General features: G+C 48.6%; 1 protein-coding gene across 1 annotated transcript; it reads right to left on the reverse strand.

Annotated features, from left to right (window-relative positions):
* Positions 1-637: 637 nt before the first annotated feature.
* LOC123114478 (serine/threonine-protein phosphatase PP1) lies at positions 638-3,020 on the reverse strand. Its single transcript, XM_044535969.1, has 2 exons — positions 2,510-3,020; positions 638-1,776 (listed from the first exon to the last, which is right to left on the reverse strand). The coding sequence occupies exons 1-2, from the start codon at positions 2,697-2,699 to the stop codon at positions 986-988; spliced, it is 981 nt and encodes a 326-aa protein (XP_044391904.1). The 5' UTR covers positions 2,700-3,020; the 3' UTR covers positions 638-985.
* Between the last annotated feature and the right edge of the window lie 249 nt (positions 3,021-3,269).

Below are 3,269 nucleotides of genomic sequence, written 5' to 3' on the forward strand. Positions count from 1 at the left end.
CAATGGGAAAGAAGAAAACATAAAAATAGGAAACCAGGAAAATTGAACAAACCACACAAACCGGCGCTTACATGCACACGATGACAACGCAAAAAAAGATCGACACTACTGTTGGGCTGGCTCACTTTGGTTACTCCCATTGGCGAGCCCTATGTATATCGAGTTTAGAAATCGCACCCCTAGATTTGTTGAGACTTCTAAATTAGTTATCACATAAGAAATTTAGAAGCCCCAATGAATATAAGAGGCGGTTTATGAAAAAGGCTGGGGAGGAGGCGGCTTATTTTCTAAGCTGCCAAAAAATTTGGCTCATGCTACTCACAGTCACACATAGGGTTGGTATGGATACTTGGCTTTGCTTGGCCGATACTTTTTGACCCAGCATAACCTTTGTCCTCTTTCTTTGCTTTATTACAATGAAAAGCTGAAAAAAAATGTCTATGTCCAACGCTTGGTGTGCGGGCACGATTCGCTCTTCATTGCAATCGTATCTGAACTGACGTGGGAAGCAAATGTATAGGCGTAGCCGCAAGCAGACCCCCACAAAACTAAATTTGCACAACATTATTTAACCCGGGACCGGATGCCTCCAAAGAAAAAGGAATCCAATAACTCCCGAGCGTTCGGATTTTGAGCATTTCGTCCCGAACATTTTTATATGGCAACTTTAGTTAACAGGGGATGGCAACTTTAGTTGATAGAAGATGGCAACTTCGTCCTTTTTCTTTTTTTGTCAGAAAATTGCCATGTTTCCCTAATCTCACGTAAACTAAACTTACCATCTAAACCCGTTCGGGTTGCCATGCTTAACTCCCGAACGTTTGGGAGTTATCATTACCGAAGAAAATAGTACAAGCGTTGCTTTTCCTGTTGTTTATGCGAGTTACACCATGCATGCAAGAAAACTCGTATACAAAATTGGTAATGAAATCAAAGATGGATGGGTTTATTGCATGCATCCGTTTTGACCAAGGATGCATATTAATTAGCACCACGGTGATCGGATCCCCCTGCTAGTAGTAGTTGCGGATGATCCCATGCCGAAGGCGAATCGCCGCTGCCTGTTGTCCACGGGCTTGAGTATCTGGAAGGAGCAGGTGAGGTCGTCGTCGACGCACATGAGGGCGCCGGCGTTGTCGAACTCGCCGCAGTAGTTGGGCGCGGAGAAGACGGTGACCATCCGCCGCCCGGCGAAGAACTCGTAGCCGTCCTCCACCACCTGGTGCGCCCGGCACACGAGGTCCAGGTCGTGCCTCTCCATGAACGCCGCCACCACGTCCGCCCCGAACGTGTACGACACGCCCCTCTCGTTGGGCCCCCACCCGGCGGCGCCGCCGGGGTCGGACCAGAGGAGGTCGCAGAGGAGGCCGGTGTCGGGGACGTCGACGGGCCTGGAGAGGCCGGCGATGTCGCGGACGTGGCGGAGGTCCGGGGAGAGGCCGCCGTGCATGCAGAGGATGCGCGACTCGACGAGGGCGGCGACGGGCATGCAGTTGAAGCAGTCGGAGAAGTGGCGCCAGAGACGGACGGAGTAGCGGCGCTTGCACTCGTCGTAGAAGCCGTAGACGCGGTTGACGGAGGCGCACTCGTGGTTGCCGCGGAGGAGGAAGAAGTGCTCCGGGTACCGGAGCTTGTAGGCGAGCAGCAGGCAGATGGTCTCGATGCTCTGCTTGCCGCGGTCCACGTAGTCGCCCAGGAACAGGTACTTGTGCTGCGGCGGGAAGCCGCCCAGCTCAAACAGCCGCAGCAGGTCCGTGTACTGACCGTGGATGTCACCTGCCGCGTGACACCATGAGTTGGATATATATAATTCACAACCACAGTAGAAAAGAAAACCAAATGATAACGCCTACACAAATGGCACGAAGCAATTTCGCCTACACGTTTTTTTATGATAACTTTAGTTACAAGAGGATGACAACTTTAGTTGTGAAGCATGGCAACTTTCTGTTTGGATGACAAGTTTCAGTTTTTTTGAGATTTTTTTTTTCGGACGATAACTTTAATGTAAATAACGTGTGGGCAGTGTTACTACATGTCACACGTGTGGCAGTTGTCAACGTCCAAAAGAAATAATTAAAACATAACAGAACACCGATTTTGCTAAATCTTAGTTGAATGATATTCTATTTTCTTATCTCCGTTTGATCTTTGCGTTGAGATTCACGCAGAGGTGGGTGAATGGAGGATCAGATCAGACGGCTAGCAGCATCGACTTGTAAATACAAAATTATACGTGTAAATAGACATGAATGGACCAATACGACAATACCAATGGGTGAAATTAGAATAGTATGTGAGATGATCTCATCGTCATTGGGCAGGTAAACGTGACGACGCACAGTTTCAGACTTGGTAAACTTTGAGCTAGAAACAAGCATATATATATATCGGCTGGTAGTGACAGTTCTTGTATACCAACTAACGCACTATAACCAAATCAAAGTCCACAATAATAGTGTAACTGGGATTTGGTCAGAGATTAATTATGGAGGCAGCAGGTACGCACCGGCGATCTTGATGGGGGCGTCGAGCTGGAGCAGGTTGGGCTGGCGCATGAAGACGTCCTTGGCGGCGGCGCAGAGCTGCCGGATCTCCCCCTCGCCCAGCTGCACCTGCTGCACTTGCTGCTTCCCCGGCCGCCCCCGCCGCACCTCCAGCAGCCGCCGGATCACGTTGTCTAGCGCCGCACCGTTCATCGCCAATCAAAGCAAGCAAACCAACTGGAGCTCCTAGCTACTTGAAGGTCTGACGGTCCAGCAATGGATGCTTATAAGTAGACGACAACGACCATGGGGCTTGATAGTTAATCTGCAAGCGTAGCTAGGCAACTTTGCATCAACCAACCAAAGGTCGGCCGGCCGGGCGAGGAGAGATCGAACAATATATCTAGCACCTTTTCTGCTGGCTGGTATGGGCCATGGAGGAGCACCCTATGCTCTCCTCTGCCCTGCTCTGAGTATGTTGCAAGCTAGCTAGCTAGCTAGTTCCAAGGAATATTAACAGAGCGGCGGCGACCACCCAAAGCAGCCCAGCCAAAGATTCTCCTCAGTCCTCACCACCACCACGAACGCAAGATTCTGTTTCACAACCATAAAGCAATATCACAAGCTAAACAAACAGGCTACGGAAGTGATCTAGTTTTAATAACATCTCAACTCGAATATATATATATATATATATATATATATATATATATATATATATATATATATATATATATATATATATATCAATCGATTCGAGTGGTGCATGCACTATATATAAAG

This window comes from Triticum aestivum, chromosome 5B (assembly GCF_018294505.1).
Source record: "Triticum aestivum cultivar Chinese Spring chromosome 5B, IWGSC CS RefSeq v2.1, whole genome shotgun sequence".
Classification (NCBI taxonomy): Eukaryota; Viridiplantae; Streptophyta; class Magnoliopsida; order Poales; family Poaceae; genus Triticum; species Triticum aestivum.

Bases quoted from the DNA above. Each gene is read 5' to 3' on its own strand.
- LOC123114478 (XM_044535969.1), bottom strand. From the start codon at position 2,699: ATGAACGGTGCGGCGCTAGACAACGTGATCCGGCGGCTGCTGGAGGTG. The intron at 1,777-2,509 runs GTGCGTACCTGC...GTCACGCGGCAG, and splicing joins CGCCCCCATCAAGATCGCCG to GTGACATCCACGGTCAGTAC.